The following is a 20,081-nucleotide window of genomic DNA, read 5'->3' on the forward strand; positions in this document are numbered from 1 at the left end:
CTTCGCGTCAGCCCCGGCAGCGGCATGGGAGGGTGGGGAGGCTGCCAGCCCGCCGGGTGACAACTCCCTTGGCTCCCTGCTAAATTAAACATGGAATTGATTCACCTTTGTTCTGCAGTGGGCCCAGCTGGTAAAGCCCAGCCGTGCCGAGGCAGCACTGTAAAAAGGGGCACGTCGATAAAAGCGTCGTTAAGATGACAGGCGATGGCATCCCAGGCGCCTTCTGCTCCCCTCTCCGCCTCCCTTCCAGCGGGCAAATCCCAGTAGCTGCCTGCAGCTGGATGAAGCCGACTGGGAGTCCCAGAGCAAAAAGCTCTAGGCAGAAGGAATAGGGGAAAAAAAACAACAAAGGAAAGGCGGGGGGAAAGCAAAGGAAGTGTTTGTTCCCTCCCGCTGAGGCTGGAGCACCAGGTAAACCGAGCTGCTGCACCGCTGCCCCTGCGCCCGCAGCCTGCCCCGGCGGGGACACCGGCCGCCTGCCTCCAGCCACCTGCCAGGGGCCAGCCCAGCACGATCGAGTGTCACAGCCGGCTCTCCGGGGACAGCCCGCGAGGCCAGGCTGAGCATTGGGAAAGCGTTTTAGAAAGAAAAGGGAAAGGGGGGAAAGCAAGCACCCATTTGCAGCCAGATGCCACCCTGCACCCACGGCCAGCAGGACCCTCACGGAGCCGATCAGCCCCCGAGCCGCCGGAGCAGCAGCCGGCTCCTCTCCCTTTAGCAAGATTTTGGGCTCAATTTCCATTCCAGTTGTTGTGGAGCAGCTTCCCCTGCCTCCCCGCGCGGCTGAGGGGCCGGTTCAGCCGCTGCCCCAGCACTCGCTTTGTGCCCAGACGCACCGCTCGAAATCCAAATAAAAGACAAAGGAGGGAAGTGCAGCAGAGCCATGGAAAGCACCACCCCTCCCGGTTGCCTCCATGGGAAGCCGGCGACTCCTCAACATCCCAGGAGTACTCCGTTTGCCTCGATCAGCGATCGATGGCAGATGGTCAGACTCCGCCAGAGCCCTCGGCGGCTCAGCCTCTCTCCGCACCACACATCCACACCGCGGAGGGTGAGAAATACCTTTCAGGGTGCCGAGTCCATCCAGAAACTTCTTGTACTTCTCCAAGTTCATTTTCCAGCCGAGGCCACCCCGCTCCTCAGCCGGGCAGCATCGGGGTGCCCGCAGCCCCCTGCCACCGTCGCCAGCCCCACCGGCCTCGCCGCCCTTTGACCACCCGTCAGCCAGCTGCCGCACAGCCCTCGCGTTTCCTTATTTGATGAAGTGCATTAAAACCTCCCATGGCCAAGGCCACCCCCCTTTTTGCAAATGAGCCCAGCAAGCGCCCCGCACCATCAAGGCTCTCGGCATCCCTCACCCCACCCCTCCACACCAGAGGTTTCAGGGATTGTATATCCTGGGGATATTTCCAGCAAGGAGCATGTTCAAGGGGACTGGGAGGGGAAGGAAAAAAATAAAACCCCAACGGGCTTTAAGAGTGGCAGGTGGGAGATGGGGAAATCTGAGTCAATGGGCAGAGCGCAGGGTCCACATCCTCGGGGGGAAAAGCCACTGTGGTGACTGACTCTGGGCAAAGCCACCAGAGAAATGCCATAAAGTGGTGGAAAAAAGCAGCCAGGTGAGACCCAGGAGTAGGTGGGGGTCAGATCCCCCCCTGCCTCTGCCCCCTCATGCTGGCAGCGAGGCACTTACAAAGCCCCAAAGGCTATTTACTGGTTTTCAAGGAATTTTTGGCAGCAGGAACCAGCCCGGTGTGGTCTGAGCGCCTGCCCCGCTCACCGCTGCCCTTCAGCAGGGCTGATGTCCACCAGGCACGTCCCAGGACTTCTGACAAATCAAATATTAAATAATCATACTCTCATCAGCATCAGCGGTGTTGAAATGTGCTCGTCACGGAAGGCAGATCACACTCTCCCTGTACCACCCCACTGCCTCTCCAGGAAGATCCCAGCAGATTGAGCAAGACCCACCGCACGGTGCAGGATGTGCCCGCCTGGGCTTCGGCACAGCCAGCACCTCCAGGCAGAGCCGTCCTGGCCCACCCGCGCGGCGTTTGAGCTTTGCCGGAGGGAGAGGAGGGAGAGCAGAGCAAGGGTGTGCTGCAGGAGCCCAATCACCCCCCAGAAACCAGCAGTGGCAGCTCCCTGCGTCTTGGCGGGGTGAGGAGAGCCCACTTGTCCACGGGCAGCGGATGCGCCCATCCCCACGGCAAGCAGCATGCCAGGCCAACACCCCCTGTGATCCATAAAAACGTTAATAAAACCAGTTTGGCTCATCCAAGCGAGCCCAGAGGGGGACACAGGACCCCGCAGGCAGACGGACACCTCTCGAGGGACAGACAGACACCGGCGGTATCGCTTTCCTCTGCGAGCGGAGCAAACCCCGCGGACCAGTTGCTGCTCGTGCCCCCACCAGCTGTCACGCCTGGGAACTGGGGAGCCAAAAATCACTCCCGGAGCTCCGAGGGGGAAACAGGGCCAGGTGGTGAGGTGCCCCCCCGCCCCTCACTGCGATTACACCAGGGCTCTCAGCACCATCCACCGGGGTGGGGTGGGATGGAGGTGACACGCAGAGGACCCGCTGCCATCCAAGGGAGCTGGCCAAGCGCCGGGGACGCGCGGGTCTGCCGCAGCCGGGGTGGGGACCCGTTCACCCGGAGAGAGGGAGCCGAGCCCATCGCCGGTGAGCAGCCACATGGAACAGGCTGTGCCAGCCTCCCCGAGGGCTCACAGGCAGGATTGGAGCCGGAGGCGCCTGGTGGGCAGCCCGCGCCTGCCAGCACACCGCAGCCCCGGCATCGTGGGGCTACTCCCGCAGACATCCCCCCCCCGTGCCTGCTGGCAGAGCCGGGAGCAGAATAAAGTTGTTGTGAGACGCCAAGTTGTCACCACTAAAAATAGCACAATGGAATTTTCCTCTAAAGAAAAAAATATATAAAAAAAAAAGGAAAAAACCCTGCTTCTTGCTGACAAAGGGGCTGCGAGAGAGAAGCAAGGAACAGCTCCACGAAGGGGGCACAGGGGACACCATCTCCTTCCTCTCCATCACCCCCCTGCCAGGAACCAGCTCACATGGCACAGAGAGCTGAGCCCAGCCCGGGCAAGTGGGCAGCACCATCAACATCCCCGTTTTATTTATCTCCATCCTTCCTCTTCCCACCTGGCTGAGACAGCCACCAGACACGGCGAGCAAGCAGCTGCTCCAAACCCATACCACCAGGAAGGAGACATGGCCACCCCGGGCAAGCCCTGGTCCCCCCAGCACCCCAGCTGTCCCCCAGCACCCCCCCCAGCTTTGTACCTCCAGAGGGATGGGGGTAACCCCGCACACGCAGGGGGGCAGTGCCTCCCTCCTGCCCCACTCCCTAACATGCCACCCAACACCAGAGCGGGTGGGAAGGCAGCCTGAGACCCCCGAACCCCACAGCAATGGGGAAAAGGGCAATTCCCTCCCCCCCCACCCCGAGGGGGTTAAGGGGAAGCAGGTCTGATGCCACCAGACCCCATCCACAAGCATCCTGGCTCCCCTTCCCTGCTGGGAACGCCAGGAATTCCCAGAGCAGGAAGGACTGCTCCAGCTGGCTCAATCAGCACACCGGGGCTGGGGGGAATTGGGGGGAGCCAGGGGGAGCCCCCAGCTCCCAGCATGGCCAACACACACCCGGCCAGCCGAGGAATCCCAGCGTCTCCCAGCCCAGCAACTGCCCTCCGCAGCAAGAACGAGAAGCATCCCAAACAGCCGGCAAGGATGAAATATCTCCACGTGCAGCGTCTGGAGCCACTTGCAATAAAACCTCCCGCGCCGTGGCTGTCCCCACCACCCTTTCCCTGGGTCAGCACCCCACGGAGTGGGGGGTCTGCCCCCCAATGCGCACATGAGTTGGGGGGATGGCAGGGCACCACGCTGCCCTTCCCCACCATCACCAGCAGCGGGGCAGAGGCTGTTCGCGTCATGCCATGGATGTTGGCAGAGCCAGGGCACAGACGTGTGACCCACGGCAGCGAGCCTGGGATGCAGGATGCATTTACTTTAGGAGAGCAGCACCAGCACCACCCCGGCAAGCCCCCAGCAGGGACACGGTGACAGCCACGGCCACGCCAGCTGTCCCAGCATCACTCCTAGTGGTCCTCTATCAACTGAGCAGCGCTCAAACCAGGGAGGTGGTGCAGGAGTGCTAATTGATGCTAATCAATCAGGGGGGCAGCATGCGCAGTGCAGGACTGCCAGGCTAGGGAGACAGCCTGGCCCCGCTCTGCATGGAAAGGAGTTGTTCCCGCTGGATAGTTTTACCAGGACGGCTCTTGTAGCAAAACTGCCCAAGGTCAACGCAAATCTCACTGCCACAGGAGTCCTTGTATACAGTTTCCTGCAGGGAAAAAATAAGCTGCTGGCAAAAGCACTTCTGAAAGGCCACAATGGACCTGAAGAGTGATTAATAAAAAACAGGAGAGAACTTTTTGACACAACCAGAGGTCAACGCAAACATCCCACCAGGACCAAGGGACAATTCTGGGGCCACACAGCAGCAGGGCAGCGGGCTGGGAGGCAGCAAGGGCAGAGCTAGGGCTTGGGAGCAGGACGGGAGCAGAGCTCGGTCTGGCCCCAACCAGGTTAGGACTTTGCCCTCGACCCAGGCAGGGGTCTCTGGCACAGCTTGAGGAAGGGGGCAGGGATCCCAGCAGGGCTCAAAGTAAGCAAGAGCAGAGGCTGGGAGAGGAGAAGACCTATGCAGGTGCTGTAGAGGTGCAAAACACAGCACCCATCACCCGTGGGAGGCTGGCAAAGCTTCCCCAGCACGGTCGGAGCAGAGCAGAGGCAGGGAGAGCAGGCGGCCGCCGCAAGCACACGGGCACGGTGCCAGCCCCACGGTCCATGCCGGCAGGCTCGGACTCACCCGAGGGAAACAGAGTCCAAGAGGAAATGAAAAATGGAAATGCAGCGTGTCATGCACAGAAAAACAACAAACGGCACGACTGTGGCCTCGCAGCGCCCAAGCAGCCACCCAGAACTCGCTGGTCCACATCGCTGATAAAGAGGGGAGGGACAGCGGGGCACCCCCGTGCTGCGAGGCCACGGCTGCACGACCGGGCACAAACACACACGCGTGTTCCCCTGACCTGCACACCGGCTCCCCACCGCCAGATCCCGGCTCCCACCATCACAGCCCACTCGTGGCTCTGCTCCAACAGGGCGAGGAGCCCCAGCTCCTCACGCTGGGATCAGCATCCCACTGCTCACCCCAAATCTCCCAAACCATCTTGCCCAACAGCAGCACCCCCCCACGCCGCTTCTCCCCTTCCAGGAATCAGGCTTATCTGACACAGAGGCAGGGCACACATCTCAGATCGCATCAAAGGACTCGTTTTACCACAGCTGCGGCCAGACATACGCCAAATCTGATCGCCCAGCCCCACCACACACCTCAGCAAGCTGATGCTGGAGGATCCCCCTCCCTGGCCCTCAAGCCGGGTGGGATCCATCCAGATGCACAAAACCCTGTGTTATGAGCGCAGAAATGAAACTTCCCAGCTTATTAACACAAGCATCCTCCGTGTTTTGCTAACGTCGCCGCGCAGGGGACCTCCTCAGCAGTTTCCCTCTCCGAGCTGGAGGCTTTTTGAAGACCCCCAAGCCCCAGCAGTGTGTCCAGCCCCCCCCAGACAAGGGCAGCGCCGAGACGTTAAATCCGGAGCTTCCAGCAAGCCTCAAGAAAGACCGCCTGGAAGAAGAAGGGAGAGCTCGAGGTCAGCACCCAGCAGGGATGCTGCGAGCCCAGCCGCTCGGGATGCAGGACGGGGGCTGCGCAGGCAGGGGACCACACTGCCCACAGTGCCAGCGCCTGCAGGCAGAAGCTGCCAGAAAGCCTCTCTCCTCCCCGTGCCGGGGAGCCCAGCACCCTGCCTCCACCCCCTGCTCTCCCACCACCACCCAGCAGCCGCTCTGCTGGTTCCCACCCCACCCGCAGACTCCGACAGGATGGGAAAGGCGTGAGCAACCTGTCGGGGCGCGGAGAGGAGCCGGTTTCCAGGTCCTGCCCATGGAGCGGTGAAGGTTGGCCACACCGTGGGCGACAGCCACCACCAGCCCCAGAAATTAGGGCTCCCACCGCAGCGCCGCTCACGGTGGGCTGCCGTCCCCATCCCACGTGTGCCATCACACCCACCGCAGCGACCGCCTCGGATGCCCTGCAAACCTCAGCTGGCGGTGCCAGGATCCAGCCACGGCACGGAGCTTCTCCACGGAGCGGGGAAGGGCTGGATTTGAGCTCAGGGAGCGGGGTCCCTTCCAGGGCTCCCCTGGCCGAGCGTGGGGGCCGGGAGGAGCCATGCTGCTTCCCGGCACCGCTCGGTGCATCCTCCCACTGCCCCATGCAGGAGCCGGCAGCTGGGCTGAGCCCACCGCCCTGGGAACGGCTCACAGCCCCCTATGTGGGACAGATGGATTTTTATCCAGGCAGCTTCTTCCCACCCAGCCTGAGCTCCAGCGCAGCTTCTCCCAGCACCGAGACAGGAGAAACGGAAAACTGAAGCGTGCCGCTGCTTCACATCCCACCATTTATCCGTTTTAAGTGTATATAAAAGGACTTATCGCCCTGGCGTTCAAACAACAGTGTCAAGACATTGAAAGTTTAAATAAAACCTCTTTTTTCTCCTTCCCTCTGGGAGGTTTCTTGCCACTGGCATCAGCCATGGTATGTCCAGGGCAATCTAAACTTAGCCGACACAAGCGAGACGAGCCTGGAAAGGAGGTTGGCCAGGAACCAGCAGACGGAGGTCAAAGACTCCGGTCTCGCCCCGAAGCATGAGCCGGGAAGGAAAAGGCTCCGAGGGGAATGCGTGCAGGCAGTGCTCGGAAGAGGAGCGAGGGAACAGCGCGAGCCCTTTTCAGACGCTCAGGGACGTGCTGGCCGCTGAAACGAGATCAAAGCTTTCCGGCACGGCACCGTACACCGGCGGGAGTCACGCTGCGTCCTGGTGCCTGTGCCATGTCACGGACAGAAAAATTACCTGTATTATTTTATGTACCGCAGATGCGGCCACCTTGCACCGGCACCCACCGCCCCAGCCTCCCCGCCGGCTTTTCGTCCTGGACCAGCAGCACATGGAGAAGCAGCCGGTGTCCCCAGGGCTCAGCCGCGCTCCTGGCTCATTAGCACCAGGACAACGATGGCAACTGCAATTGCATGTGCTGATTTCGTGACCGGGGATGCTGGCGGTACTGGGGGAAGCATGTGCCTCTCGGCGAGGTGAGCCCAGCCCAGGAGGCACCGTCGGGTGCTGGGGGTGGTGATGACTCCACCACGAAGGCAGCAGAAAGCCAGCTGAGCGAGGTCGGGTGGATCCTCCCACCTGACAAACCACCAGCTTCACTTCCCTGTTGGCTGAAACAAACACCAGCACCTTCCACCTCGGGCACCCAGTCCAGCCATCCTCAGGGGGAACTGGGGCTCCTGCTGCCTTCTTGAGCTCCCCTTTGCCTCTGGTCCCCACTGTACCAGTGAAGCCAGCAACTCCTGCGTGCACCCACCCCCACCCCCCCCAAAAAAAAAAAAAATTAAAAAAAAAAATCAGCATTATCCAGCCTGACGGCTTCCAGCCCAGCTTCCCCCTGGGGCTTGCTCAAGCCAGGGACTCTCCGCTCCGACAGCACCACTTGGCCACCCCCATTCCTGGGTGATGAAGAGGAAGAAGGACTTCTCTCCCTCAGTGAGGAGTCACCACCATGCCATCAGTCCCCTCCGTGCTCTTGCAGCCCAAGAGGCCTCGTGCAGCCTGCCCGGCACTGCCCAGGAACAGCGTTTATCCTTGTGGGATGAAATCCCGGTGGCAGCAGCCCCACATCTGGAGGCAGCCACATGCTGCCAGGCTGGCAGCGCCACCCGGCTCAAGGCACCAGGCACCTCCAAGACTCAAGACCCCAGCATCGGGGTCCAAACACCTCTAGTTGCATTTCTTATAGCAGAAAACAAGGCATAAGTAGAAAAAAAGAAGCTTCTTCCGAGATGGGCACGGCCAGGACTGCCACCCACCACTGGGAAGGCTCCAGTCCCAAGAGAGAATGAATTCAGGTTCATTTTTACAAGGGTCCTGCACCTCTCCTGCCCACCCTGGGGTCTCGTGCAGCCCCTGGGAAGATTGTGCCCTCCCTAACAGGCACCAGGTTACTCCAACAAGGTGACAAGCCACCCCGTGCTGTCCCAACCCAAACACGCCAGGCCACGTGCCGGGCAGCACGGAGCAGGCAGAGACGGCACAGAGGGTGGCAAAAAACTTCTCCGACACCACAGCTGCAGGCTTCTACCCCCAAACCCCGAAAAGAGTTAACTGTCAAAACGAAAGGATTTCACCAGGATTGATTAGTTAATGTTTACAGTGCTGTGAAGAGGGAAAGCATGACCTGTGCTCTGAGCAGAGCCCGGCAGCGCTGCCTGCACCCTTGCAATGCCGGGTATCCCGAGGGCTGCTCCAGCACAGAGCCACGTGCCCGCTCCCGCTTTCCCAAGGAGGACAGGGAGTGTCAGCACCACACCAAAACACAATGGGAGGTATACGGCACGGGAATGGAGAGCAGCCCCCAAATGCTGAGCGCCGCTCAGCACGCTGTCACCCAGGGGAGGACAGACCAGGGCTTCCCTTCCTTCCCAGACCCTCTGACCGGTGGCTCTGCCATGCTGGTGGCATCCAGAGAGGTCCCTGAAAACTCTCCTGTCACCCCTGTGCTGCTGCCACCATCCTCGCCAGCACCCACAGCAAGCAGCACTGCACGTCCCGGCATGTGCCGTGGCACCGTGATCCAGCGATGAAGCAAGCAGGGCTGGAAGCCGCTCAGCATCGTGCCTCCCCGGCACAGCCCTGGGAAACCGGCCCACTGGCTTCCAACTGGGCCAGACTGGTGAAGGTCTCAGCACCGGAGACTTTCCAGCTGCCAGACTGCTCCAGCCAGCACAACCCGGAGGGTACTGTGCCCCCGCAGATGCCAGCAGCTGAATGAAACCACTCAGGGCAGGCACTGGAGCCTACACCCCCCACAGATCCCTACCTTGAGCCCCAACCCCTTGCTCAAACAACCCCCTGGGACTGAGGCACAGCACCGTGCAGCACCCAGGACCGGGTCCCCCAGGAGCGTGGAGGGATGCCCCCGCAGTGCCCACGCCAGCTCGCAGCGCTGATGCAAACCTCCTCCCCCCGCACGCCTGGGAGCAGAGCACCGGCACCGCAGTGATGCAGCACACCTACCCGGCACCCTGGCGCAGCTCTCCTCTGCCTAAGGTGGGTGTTTTTATAAAGCAAGAAATGACGGCGATCTGCCAGCTGGTTAACCCCTGCTCGTCAGGGCGGGAGGGTTTGCAGCTCGCTGCGCCGGCGCTGGGACCCTTCCCATGTCACCCATCTCCCTGCCTCCCGACCTGCCCTGGCTTGCTCAACAGCGGAGGCCTTGCTGCTCAGATTGGGGTTTTTAGGCTAATTTTCTAGGAGAAATAGAGCAGGGCTGGAAGGGAAATGCAGGGAGGCATTGGCAATCCCGGCTCCAGCGGCAGCAAGCGTCCTCCTTGCCTTCCGATGGCCTGAGCCGGTGCCACCAGTGCTGGGTCCTGGATGTGGCAGGTACAGGGTGGCCGCCACCAGCAGGACACCCACCTCACGGGTCTCCCCACGTGGCTCAGTCACATTTCAGTGAAAACTCTCCATTTTTTGCAGGATTAAGAGGGGGAGGGGATGAGCCAGTGGAAAACTTGTTCTGGACAGGAAAAACCAAACCGTTTACAGGAGCTGCGATGGGTAAAAGCAAGGAAGAAACAACACATCCTCCAGCCTGGAGCTCAACGACCCAAACTGGAGGCTTCCACCCAGCCCTGGCAGCACGGGTGGGATATCCCAGGAGGGGTGGGCAGCTGGGAAGGGGTCAAACCAAAAGAAAGGTTCTGTACAGTATAAACACTTATTTCCCCTACACCACACCAGCACCACAAACAAGATCAAACACCACCCAGCAGGGTCATTCCAAGTGGCGACCAGCTTTCTACCACAACCTAGTATAGAAATTAGGTATTCCCTAAAAAGCCCTCCTTCCCGAGGGAACCCAGCCGCTCAGGGAAGGAAACTGAGAGCCGGAGCACGGGGCAGGCAAGGGGGAGCCCAGCCCAGCCCAGCACCGGCAGCCGGTGGTGCTCCAGCTGGACCGGCACATATAGACACTGTAATTTCAATTTCTTTTTTGGAACAAAGCAAAACCGATGCAAACGACAGCTCTTTCCATGCCAGCCGCTGGCACCCGCCGCACCGTTTTCCTCCGCGTCTCCACGCTGAACCCAACTACATCAAAGGGGCTTTTTATTAACAAAAGTTTCTCAAGTACTTGGACAAGCCCGAGTCACGTTATCCAGCGCCTTTCCAAGGCACCCGAAGAGGCTTTTATTCCCCGCTCCCTGTGAAAGAGGAGGGAGGCTGCGCGTTTCTCCCACCTCTGGGAGGTTTGAGTGGCACCCCCTGAATCGGGGAGCCAGGGAATCCATTATTCCCCTTTCTCCGCAGGCAAAAAGGAAAAGGAAACGGGCGCCGCGAGCGCCTGGCTCCTCTCGACTCAACCATCCGCATTTTAAAGAGACTTGGCTGCTAAACTTACACAACGGAGCCCCGGGAGCCCTGTGGGGCTGAAATCTGGGCTCCAAGACAAGTCTATCGCTGCAGCGATGAGAGAAAAAATAAAAATCAGAATGGAAACAGACGCAACTCCCAGAGACAAGCCACTGACATCAAAACTGCACACTCACTGCCGGTACCGACACCTGCACAGCCACCGACACGGCGGCCCCGCGGCACTGCCCGGCTATGGCTTGGGGAGAGGGGTCCAGCCCCATGGGGGGCTGCGGGGACACCGGGGCAGCCGCAGCAGGGGTGGGGTACGGCAGGTCCCCACGTACCTTACAGGAGCCCAGGGTATGGGCACAGCGGTGATGGGTGGTGCGGTGGGCTGGGTGGCAAGGCGGGGGGCTGGGACCTTGGGTGCCCCACGCCGGGAACACAGGGGGCTCCGGGCACCCCACGCCAGGGACACAGGAGACACTCATCCCACGGGCACCCCAGGCAGTTCAGATATGGGGACACACGGCCCCCTGGCACCCCACACCAGGGACACCAGAGACACTCAGGCACCCCACGCAGGGGACACCCAGGGCATTGTCCCCTTAGGCAACCCATGCAGGGGACACCCGGGACACCCAGGCACCCCACGCAGGGGACACCCAGGGCATTGTCCCCTTGGGCAACCCATGCAGGGGACACCCGGGACACCCAGGCACCCCACGCAGGGGACAACGAGGCACCCCACGCAGGGGACACCTGGGACATCGCCCCCTCGGGCACCCCACGCAAGGGGACACCCGGGGCACTCGGGCACCCCACGCAGGGGACACCCGGGGCATTGCCCCCTCGGGCACCCCACGCAGGGGGCGCTCACCCCAACCTCCCCGCCCAGGCCGGGCGCACGGGCACAGGGACGGCGCCGGGCTCAGGCCCCACCGCGGGCCCGGCCGGCCCCGGTACCTTTGTAGCGCTCCAGCACGTCCTCGTAGGCCTGGACGAACTCCTTCTCCTGGCTGCGGTTGGCCGGGAGCAGCCCCGGCACGTACCCGGCCATGGCGGCCTTTGTGCCGGCGGCCTCCGTGCAGCTGCCGGCGCGGCGGCCAGGGCCGGTCTGTGCCCGGAGCGCTTCCGCCCGCGCCGCCGCCCGCCGCCCGCCCCGCCCCACGCCGGAGGCCACGCCCACCCCGCCGGTCACGCCCATCCCGCCGGTCACGCCCCCGGGCACCCGCCCCGGCCCCGCCGCGACCCCTGGCGGCGGCGCGGGGCAGCCCCGGGTGGGAGGGGTGGGGCCAGCGGGGTCCCCCGGGGTGACACCGGGAGATGGCACCGCCCCGCAGGGCTGCCCAGTGCTGCAACCCAGTGCAGCCCAGTATCGCTCAGTGCCACCCAGTGCATCCCAATGTCACTCAGTGCCACCCAGTGCAGCACCCCAGTGCTGCCCAGTGTAGCCCAGTGTCACCCAGTGCCGCCCAGTGCTGCCCACTGCATCCTAGTGCATCCCAGTGCTGCCCAGTGCATCCCAGTAACACCCAGTGCATCCCAGTGCGCCCAGAGCACTGCAGCTTAGTACATCCCAGTGTGCACAGTGCAGCTCAGCGCCACCCAGTGCAGCCCAGTACATTCACAGCGCTGCAGCCCAGTGCAGCCGAGCACCTCCCAGCACAAGGGCATTACCTCCCAGCGTACCCCAGTGCACTCTGTGCAACCGAAGCACTGCTTCCCACTGTGCCCACAGCACTGCATCCTAGTGCAGCCCAGTGCATCCCAGTGAGCCCAGAGCACTGCACCCCAGTGCATCCCAGCGCACCCAGAGCACTGCAGCCCAGTGCTCCTCAGTGCACCCAAGCAGGGGGACACCCCAGCTGCCCCCAGCCCCCCCACCCACCAGGCTAGGGGCCCCACTCCCGCCCCACACCCGCTGCAGCCCCCAGCCCCCAAGCATGGGGCTCCGCACCCCCCCGCCAGCAGCAAAGCGGGCAGGGGGCCGCCAGCCCCATGGGCCCCCCAGCAGTGACCCCGGCTGGAGCTGGGCACGGGCCATGAACAGGGGCGGCCCCACATTGCCCCATCCCCACGTTTCAGCCAGGGGGTGCCCCACGCCATGCACCCCCCCATCAAAATAACCCCACGGGGTCTTTCAACTCAGCGGAGGGTGGGATGGGGCACGGGGGGCGGGGGGGTGGGGGTGGACAGACACACTCTGCTCCAGCTTTGCGGAATCTTCTATTCCAGGCAGGGTTTGGCAGGGATTCACCTCCTGGGGTGTTCTCAGTGGGAGGGGGGGGGCTCAGCCCCCCACCTCTGGGTCTCCTGTGTCAGAGTCTGCCCCTGGCCCTGCAGCCTCCCACCAGGATGGGAACGGGGTGCAGGGGGTACATGGAGAGAGCCAGGCTGGGGGGCTGGGGCCGGGGGGGGGCTCAGCATCCCTGTAGGGGGGGCTTTGGAAGGGGTGGGAAGACCCCACCAAGAGGCACAGTGGAGCCAGGGCAAACCGCATGGGGCAATGGGGATGGGGTGCAGAGCCAAACCTGCCTGGCACCCCCATATCCACCAGGAACCCCCCTTGCCCCCGCCCCCCCCCAACAGAGCCCACCCAGCAATTCTGCATGGCAGAGCAACCCCCCCCTCCAAAACAGGGGGTGAGGGTGGCTGTCCCCATGCCAGGGGCCACCCCTGTCCCCCCGCACCGACCCCCCCGCTCAGCCCACAGGGCACCCCCTCACCCCCACCCAAGGCCGGATCCCCAACCCCCTCCCCTGGCAGCCGGGGCAAATCCCGGCCTTTTTTGGCCACTACAAGATGTTGCTTTTTCACCCGGGCTGCACCGTTTCCATGGCAACCCGAGGGCCAGGCTCCGCCAGCTGGGTAACCATGGCAACGAGAAAAGCCCCATCCCGTTCAGCCCAGACATCATGTGTCTCCCCATCATCAGCCAGGGGCCCCCCAAACCTCCCGCTGGCACCCCGGGGTGGGGGGGCTGCACCCCACATCCCTCCGGACCATGGCGAGGGGTCACCGGTGGCAGCCACCATCACCCTCTTCCTCCTGCAGCCCCCAGCCCGGGGGGGGGGGGGGTACATAAATCCCCTCACCCCAGCTTTGGAGGCATCTCCCCTTCCCCATAATGCCTTAATGAGGAAAAGTAATTAACGGGTGCGGTTGCATCCCGGCAGTGCCCGTGGGGAGGAGGGTTCCAATGCGGGCGACCACGCCGGTGCAGCGGCCTCGTGGCAGCGCTGCCTTTGTGCCCCGCGGTGCTGAGGCGGTGCTGAGCATCCCACCGGGCACTGCCGCCTGGGATGCGGCTCCTCCGGCTCTGCCCACGCACGGGGTCCTGCCGAGGCCGGGGCTGGCGACATCCATCTGACCCAAAAACGTGTTCCCAGGGAACGGGGAAATCGGCGGCAGGCAGCTGGCACCGGGAGCGCTGCCCAAATCCTGCCCCGGCCCCACGCACGTTTCTGCTCCCAGGGCGGCGGAGAATGGGGGGGTTTGTCCCCGTGTCCCTCCCTCCGCTCAGCCACCGCGGCCTCCGCCAGCGGCTCCAGCCACGCTCCGGCACGACAAAGGGCTCCCAGGAGCCTTCGCACACAGCCCCAGCGCGGCCCTCGGAGACCCCCGTGACACCGGCCTGCTGCCTGTCACCCGCTCACCCCTGGCCCCCTGGCACATCCTGCACCAGCACCACCCAGCATGGCACCAGCAGCACCCCAGCATGGCACCAGCAGCACCCCAGCACCAACACAGCACTTCACCAGCATCTCCTCAGCCCAGCACCAGTATCACCCCAACACCGCAACAGCACCACCCCAGCATGGCACCAGCATCAGCCCAGCACCACCCTAACACTGCACCAGCATCACTCCAGCACCACACCAGCAGCACCCCAGCATCATCCTAACACCCCACCAGCATTACAACAGCACCGCATCAGCATCACCGCAGCACCACCACCCCAGCACCCCACCAGCACCACGCCAGCCCTGCAACAGCATCACTCCAGCACCACCGCACCAGCACCCCAGCATCACCCCAGCACCCCACCAGCACCACACCAGCAGAACGTGACCCCTGGCAGGACCAAGTGCAAAACAGGTTCAGGATGAGAGAGCCTTTTCTCCCAAAAGCGGCCCCCGCCCCCCAGCCACCATCCTCACCCTCTGCCAAGCGGCTGGAGCGAGACAGAGCGACGCGGGGCCAAGGGCCAGACTCTGACCCCCCATGTCCCGCTCCCCCTCTGCCTCCCCCTGCCACTGCCCTCCAGGGAGATGCCAACAAAGCAGGGAACAGCTCCAGAGGCTGCCTGGGGACCCAGCCCAGCACTCCTGGTGCCAAAGGTGCTGGCACAGAGGAGCCTGCTGGGGGGAGCAGCATGTCCCAGCCCCCCACACCGCGGCACTGGAACCTCCTGCAAGGTCCCCACAGGCACGTCCCCTCCCTGGGCACAGCCACATGCTCCTTTCCTTGGCTCTGATGGCCAGAAGGGATGCAGATACTGTGTCTATATATGTATATATGCACCCCCACATCTGTGTCCCCCCCCAAAACCAGCTAATGCTCCTGCACCACCTCCGCAAGGTCCACAGCCGGGCGCAGGACAGGACTCCCCAGCCCTGCACGATGCCCAGGCTCCATCCCCATCGCTGGGCTGGGTCCCTGGTGTGCCCCTTCCCAGGGTCCCAAGAACCTGAGCCCCATCACCAGGCACACTGAGAGGTGTCAGCTCCCCCACGACACATCCTGCCAGTCCTGAGTCCCCAGCCCAGTCCCTGAGCCCTGTGGCAGGACCAGGCACCGGGGCGGCCGGCACACTGCCGACAGCCCCGCTGAATAATGCAAGGATCTGAATCAATATTACAGCTCATTTTCCAACCTGGTGACACAAAACTGTCTCCAAACTCTTTCTTCCCAGCTCAGCACTGTCTAGCTGCACCTCACGAGTTATTTTTAATGGGGAATCTGCATGAGACCGGATTCTGTGACATCCCCCTGCCTTTAATCATGGGCTGGATCCAGCCAGCATGACGACAAGCGCTCGGCATCCCGGGCAGAGGGGGAGAAACACAGCTGGGGAAATGGCTGTGCCTCAGCAGGGTCCGGCCTCGGGGCGCAGGAGGGTGCTCAGCACCCAGCAGGATGGGACTTTCAAGGCAGAGCTGGTCCATGAGCTGTAATGGGTATAGTGGGGCCCCGGTAGCCCAGTCATCTCCCAGCCCTTGGCAGGATCCGGCCCTGGGATGTAGGAGGGCGCTCAGCACCCAGCAGGATGGGGCTTTCGAGGCAGAGCTGGTCCATGAGCTGTCATGGGTATAGTGGGGCCCCAGCAGCCCGGTCATCTCCCTGCCCTTGGCAGTGCCGGCATTCGGGGCAGGGCCAGCCGCACCCTGCACATTTGCTTCCCCCAGCCCCAGACAGCGTGTTTCCAAGAACCATCATTTGAATCAACAGGTTCTTCCTGCCCCAAGACGCCCGTGAGCCAGGACGGCACAACCCGGCGAGCGGCACCACGGCACGGCCAGAGCCCCGCGCAGGGCAGGCAGGGAGAGCAGGCAGCCACCATCCCGCTGCTGCTCCTGCCCTGGTGGCACCTGCCCGTGTGCAGACACACACAGGGGGCCGGGGACCCCCCAGCTCCCAGCCTGAGTCCCGGCAGGGTGCTGAGCCCAGTGCCAGGGCTGGGTTGCCAAGGGCTGGCAGGGGCTGGCAGGGCAGAGAGGCGCCTCGGGAGCTCACCGCCCTTGCGCACGCCCCTGCCAGCAAGATGAAAGCCAGGCCTTGGGGTTCCCTTGGGGTGACAGCCGGGAACAGCCCAGCCAGGGCTTGGTGGGGACCCCTCAGCACGGCCCCGAACCCCCGTTTCCTCTGGCAGGGGCAGATCGAAGGCCCCCAGGGTGTGAGGAGAAGGGGCCAGACCCCAGCAGCACAGATCAAAGCCCCCGATGGTTGTTTGTCCCGGCTGAAGAAGCAAAATCCAAAGAAAATCCAGGCTCCGGTGCCTGGGGCCATCACCTTACGCAGAGCTCCTCCATCCTTCCTCCCCACCATCAGCCATGGTGGGTCCATCCCTGTCTTCCTGTCTTTGTCTCTCCTCCCCATCCCCGTCCCTTCCCCCGGGGTGTGACAGCAGCCGGCGGCAGCATCGTGGCGAGGGGAGGCGTGGGGCAGTGTCCCCTCGGCGATGCAGCAGTGTGGGGATGCCAGGGCGTCCCTGTGATCGCAGCGATGGGGCTGGGCACCACCACAGCGAAGGAGCAGCCCCAGCTCCATCAGCCGGGCGGGAATCACAAGCCTCCCAGGGCAAATTCCTCCCTGGAGTCTGGCCAAGGGCATTGTTCCACCAAGGAGCCATTTAGTCCTTAATTAGACATTTTAATGTCACCCCACCTGAGTGTTGGAGGTGCCCAGTCATCCCTTAACCCCAGCGTGCTGACAGTCCAAACAACCCAGGGCGAACCCTGCCTGGACAGGACAAAGCCATCGCAGAGCCACCCACCCACCCCAGCCCTCGGCCACCAAAGGCCACCCACATCCATCCCTGCCCTCGCTATCCCATCCACCCCCATCCTTGGGGAGCAGCAGGGTACAGGGATGACCCCAAGACCATCTCAGCCACCGCGGGAGGAGCCCGGGGAGCCTCGTCTGCCCGTCCCCGGGGGGACTCACTGCACGACAGGGCGCTGCCTTACCTGCAACCCTGACGACAGCCCTCTCGGCCGGGTCCAGCACCGAGTCCTGGCTCTTCCTCTTCCTCTGCTCGTGGAGGGGTAAATTCCAGGGCAAGGTGTCCCCGGGGGGGCAGGGGGAGAGGCTGCCCGAGCGCTCGCTGCGGTAGGAGCGCTCGCTTCGGCAGGACCGCTCGCTCCGGCAGGACCGCTCGCTGAGCGTCTCCTCGTCGGAGGACGACATGGCCCACAGCGCGGGCAGGAGGGTGGGCAGGACGTCCCCACGGGCAGCAGCCTGCAGAAGGAGCAAAAGGGCGGGTGATGCCGGGTGATGCCAGGTGATGCCGGGCCGCCAGCCGTGGCTCCCTCCCTGCCACAGGTGCGGGGGGTGATGGAGAAGGGACCACCGCACCACAGACGTCTCTGCCCTCACGCCTGTGCCCAAGCACCCTCTTGGGCAGGTGAATCAGCCCTCCCAGAGCTCCTAAACGCAGCCCCAGTTTCCCCCTTGCTGGTCTGATGGCCAGGGCTCCTGAGGACAGGGGTGGTGGCACGGCCACCCCTCCACCAGCAAAGCTCACGCTGGCACCCCCGGCACCGTCTCACTCCCCCAAAGCAAAGCCCAACCTTTTGGGTTCGATTTCTTTGTGCTCAGTACAAGAAGCCATGGGATCGGCGCTGCCCTTTGTACCTGCAGTTTTGCCCTTCTCAGGCTGGGAACAGTTTTAAAAAATCCTATGAATCGCGGTCGGGGAAAATGGTAGGGCTTTCTGGAGCACACAGGGAGCGAGCTGTGCCATGTACACACGCCGGGCAAATAAGCACCTTGCATGAGACATATTTAAAATAATTCTCATTGTGTCCTCTAGCTCGCCCAGGAAAAATGCACATGAAATGATAGAGACTCCTACAACCGCCGTGCCGCGGCAGAGGAGCCGCCTCCATCGCGCCGAGCCTTTCCTTATTATCATCATTTAATGAGCAAAACATGAACAAAGAAACCCAAAAAAAACATTGCAAGAAAGGGAGAAAGGATTCCATGAGTCATTCACCCCCCATGGAAAAGCTGCAAAAAATGAATCGCGGCCCAAAGCCGCATCTCCCCCGGCAGCCCCGACACCCGCACCGAGGGGCTCGGCCCCCGCCCTGGTTTTAAGGGGCCGGTGGGTGCGGGGCTGCGGCTCCGGGGGGGCCCCCTGTGCCCGGGGAGAGGCAGGGCCGGGGGCTGCGGGGACTGCGGGGGCTGCAGCCCGGCTTTGCGGCTCGGGCAGGGGGTGCAGCAGGTGCGGGAGGCAGCGGGGTGCGGGCACGGCGCTGCGGGGGCGCACGGGGCTGGCCTGGTCGTCCCCCCCCGGGTCCTGCCCCCCGGTCCTACCCCGCCCCCCCCCCTCCCTCCCTCCCTCCCGGACGGCATCCTCCGGTGCCCGCAGCCTCAGCCCAGCCCCGGAGGCGGCCGCCCCCCTCCCCGGTCCAGCCCCAGCCCCATCCGCCGCCTCTCCCCGCTCCATCCCCGCTCCATCCCCCGCTCATCTCCTGCTCTTCCCCGGCCCTTCCCCGCTCCATCCGCCGCCCTCCCCCGCTCCCCCCCTCGGCGCGCACCCCCCTGCCCGCAGCCCCGGTGCCGCTCACCCCCCGCCGCCGCTCCGGCCCCGCTCCCGGCGGCTCGGCGCGAGCAGGACGCGGCGCTCCCGGGCCCGCAGCCGCTCCCGGGCCCGGCCGTGCGCTCCCGGTGCCGCCGTTCCCGGCCCGGCCGTGCGCTCCCGGTCCCGCTGTTCCCGGCCCCGCCGTGCGCTCCCGCCGCCGCGGCGCCTCCCCCGGCCCGGCCCTGCCCACCGGGGCGGCACGGAGCGGCGGGGGGGTCCCGGCCGCCTCCCGCCTCGCGCAGCTCCGGGGACCGGCCCCGGCGCCCGCCCCCGGTACCCGCCCCGGCCCGGCCCCCTCCCCCCCCCCCACCTACGGGCTCCCCCAGACCCACCTTGCGCCCCCCCAACCTCCCCGGGCACCCCGATGCCCACCACCTCCGCGGGTTGCCCCTACCCCACCTGCCCTCCCACCGCACGGGGGGCCCCCCAAACCACCCAGAAGCCCCCCCCACCGCCGGGCACCCCCACTTCCCAGCACCCCCATCCCCTGGATCCCCCCAGGCCCAGGGTAACCAGAGCACCCATGGTCGGGGCCAGCACGGGTGGTGGGAGCTCAGAGCGGGGGACCCAGCAGGGTGCGGGGGGGTCGTGAGCAGGGATTGGGGTGGTAAGGGCTGGGGGGGGGGGCGTGTGGGGCGCAGGGCCTCACCTGCGGGGCAGGGGGGCATCCCAGCCGTGGGGCGGGCAGGGTCACCAGCAGCAGCCCGAAGGGGTGGCGGAGCTGCAGGACAGCCCCAGCCACCTGGCAGGAGCGGAGCAGGATAAACCGCTCCGGCTGACGGCAGATCCAGCCACCCCGCACCGATGGCGGGACCCAGCGAGCGGTGGTGCCGTGCCATGGCCCCCGGCCAGCGCGGCTGCTCCCGCGGCGGCGCACGTGGCTGGGCCAAGCCCGTCGCCCCAGTCCCCCCGGGGTCTCGGCGCAGCCGGCTGCCCCACGGGGATCTCTCCCTTGCCAGTTTTCAGATCTCATCCCAACACGTCCCTCAGCTTCCCGACGGCTGTTTCCCCGAGTAGCTCCAGCCAAGGGGGTGGAACGCGGTGGAGGACACGGCGTGGGGTGTGGTGACACTGTGCTCTCGGACATTTGGGACGTGGCCGTAAGAGCACGTGTTGCCCTGCAGCCCTGCCCGGCTGGAGCCCAGGATGGGGACAGCAGCGTGGGGGGAAGCGCTCGGCCAAAGTCCACCCA

At 64.2% G+C, this 20,081-nt stretch overlaps 1 protein-coding gene across 13 annotated transcripts in view; it reads right to left on the bottom strand.

The window, feature by feature from the left end:
• The window catches only part of MACF1 (microtubule actin crosslinking factor 1), a 146,023-nt gene extending 128,512 nt beyond the window's left edge, over positions 1-17,511 (bottom strand). For 7 of the 13 annotated variants that reach the window (XM_037379913.1, XM_037379907.1, XM_037379906.1 and 4 more), the window contains exon 1: positions 17,271-17,511. In XM_037379913.1, coding sequence (XP_037235810.1) covers positions 17,271-17,490 — 220 coding nt within the window. In that variant the 5' untranslated portion in view covers positions 17,491-17,511. Of the gene's footprint in view, positions 1-11,544; positions 11,712-17,270 lie in introns of those variants that run through there. The other 6 variants (XM_037379909.1, XM_037379911.1, XM_037379908.1 and 3 more) reach the window with 2 other exon arrangements.
• Between the last annotated feature and the right edge of the window lie 2,570 nt (positions 17,512-20,081).

This window comes from Falco rusticolus, chromosome 3 (assembly GCF_015220075.1).
Source record: "Falco rusticolus isolate bFalRus1 chromosome 3, bFalRus1.pri, whole genome shotgun sequence".
NCBI lineage: Eukaryota > Metazoa > Chordata > Aves > Falconiformes > Falconidae > Falco > Falco rusticolus.